Here is a 2,467-nt window from a genome sequence, read left to right on the forward strand (position 1 = left end):
TGAAGGATAAAGGTGGATGACCCAGAGAGTAGCACTAGAGCTTGAATCTCTTATTGTGGAATGGAGGTATATCATATTCGTCGATGTAAATAATGAGAAAAGAAAGGGAAATGGTGCATAAACAAGGTGAAAGAGGGTTTCCTAGTTTAATTGGTAGGGTAATGATATAAATAAAAGTTTAATAGTATAAAAAGTATAGATAAAATATATGAAAGTATAAAAATCTTTAATTAAAACACGAACATACGAACATAAACGAACGCAAATGAACGAGTGTTCACGAACACTTTACCGAACGTTCACGAACACAATTGAACGAACGAGACCTTTGTTCATGTTCGTTCATATAAATAATCGAACGGAATTTCTTGTTCATGTTCGTTCGTTTATTAAACGAACGAACCTAAACGAACTTCCCGTCGAACGGTTCACGAACTGTTCGCTGAACGTTCGGTTCGTTTACAGCCCTAGGAATAGCCGTTGCCAAACGTTCAAAAAATCAAAAAGTTTGAAAAGTTGTGCGATGAATCAATGCCGCAGACCTGTCCGCGTTTAGCCTCCCCGAGGGGTCGACGGCGGTGTTCCCGAGCGGGGAACTCACTCACCGCACGCCACCCCAAAGGCGCCCCCGTTCACCCTAAATGGTGAATCACATGGTACAAACAGATTTTGCATGTTTTGTTTATCATAGTTATTTTTATTCTTACCTCCAAGATGTACTTCCTTTCTTCTTTTTTTAACTTTTTTTCTTGTAACATTTTAATTTTGTTAAAATTCTTTTGGTTTTGGAGGCATCTAATGTCAAGGACCTATTTATAATGTCACTAAGACATTTTAGTTTTTAATCGATCCGTCTTCGGGTTATATGTAATATAGAATATTGATACATTAGAGTTTTAATACTCGTATTTCATTTATTTATACGTAAACTTCTTATTTTCGCTGCAAAGTGAATCTATTATGCAATCATCATGCAAAATGTTGACAAACTTTTTTTTTTTATAAAAACTATGAAATTCCGTTGGAAATCCGTCAATATTTGTTGAGGGATTTGTTCGGCTGTCATACTAATACCCATTGTTTAGTAATGCTACAAAGTTGATAAAGTTACTAATTATATTAGTTTTTCTATCTAATGATGGTAGAATTTATTATATTTCCTTATAATAAACCCATTAATGATTAGTAAGCTTAATAAGCACCTAAGTACCTAACACAAACGTGGCCAAACAAGAAGTGTGATATTTTAACTATTTTTTTTGTCAACTCTTAAACAAATGTCATTCAAAATTCCCAAGGATTATCCCTATAAATTGAGAAGCAAAATTCTTAATATTATCACCACTCAAACGAAAAATGGCTCAAATCAATTTCTTATCGCTTTTCTTTCTAACATTCAATGTCATTGCAATGGCCAAGACGACTCCTTTGTCATCATCCTCTACCACCACCACCACCAACATCAACAAAACCTACAACAATTTTATCAAAACATCATGTAACAACACCACTTACCCAACAGTTTGCTTAACCTCCCTCCTCCCTTACGCAACGGTGGTCAAATTAAACCGCCTTCGACTAGTCAAAAAGTCCCTCTCCGTCACCCTCAAGTACGCCTCGGCCACACAGTCCACCATCTCCAATCTAGCCAAGGCCAAGAACATTTCCAAAGGTAATGCTGCCGTCCTCAAAGACTGCATCGAAGATATCCAGGATTCCATTGGTGAAATCAAAGACTCACTCAACGCGCTCTCCAACCTTAAATCGTCTAAAAATAAGAAGTTCGTGATTTCTAACGCGCAAACTTGGACTAGTGCGGCCATCACCGACGAGTACTCCTGCACCGATGGGATTTCTGATGAAGATGTTAGTCCAGCTGTAAAGAAGAAAATCAGGAATGGCATACTGAGGATTGCAAGGATGAGCAGCAATGCTTTATATCTACTTAATCACCTCAAATATTGAAATATTATTGTAATGGATTTTTATTGTAACAATGATGTTTTTCTTTAGTTTAATATCCACTCAATAAACTATTCATTTTAACTTAAATGTTTTCTCCAGATTTCCCATGCTTATAATTAATTTGTTATTTTGGTATTATTATTTTATTAATAGATATACCTTATTATAAATATTATAATTATAATTACATTATTATAACAATTATTAGGGTGAGAACCAAATAAAAAGTTTATTTTAGCTAGGAAGGATATGAAGCAATAGAATTATGACATGTGTCAAAATTTAAAATAAAGAGAAATAGTATTTTAGTCAATCCTTTCATTTCTTCTTCCTTCTTCTCCCTAGTAACTTCAAAACCCACAATCTTCAACCTTTTCTTAACTTACTATCTCAATAATCACTACATTATAGTGCGATTTTCGTCATCAATCAATGATTCAAACACCCGATCAACGTGTTCTTCAGCTTTTTTTTTGAAAAAAAAAAACCCAATTTAATTTCA

The 2,467-nt window shown here is 34.5% G+C and overlaps 1 protein-coding gene across 1 annotated transcript; it reads left to right on the forward strand.

Annotated features, from left to right (window-relative positions):
- The first annotated feature begins 1,356 nt into the window (after positions 1-1,356).
- LOC110943204 (21 kDa protein) lies at positions 1,357-1,965 on the forward strand. Its single transcript, XM_022184956.1, has one exon. It carries the CDS (start codon positions 1,357-1,359, stop codon positions 1,963-1,965), a length of 609 nt encoding a protein of 202 aa, XP_022040648.1.
- The last annotated feature ends 502 nt before the right edge of the window (positions 1,966-2,467 follow it).

The sequence above is a fragment of the Helianthus annuus genome, chromosome 5, assembly GCF_002127325.2.
Source record: "Helianthus annuus cultivar XRQ/B chromosome 5, HanXRQr2.0-SUNRISE, whole genome shotgun sequence".
Lineage (NCBI taxonomy): Eukaryota > Viridiplantae > Streptophyta > Magnoliopsida > Asterales > Asteraceae > Helianthus > Helianthus annuus.

Excerpts from the sequence above, each read along its gene's own strand:
- LOC110943204 (XM_022184956.1), top strand. The coding sequence starts at position 1,357 with ATGGCTCAAATCAATTTCTTATCGCTTTTCTTTCTAACATTCAATGTC.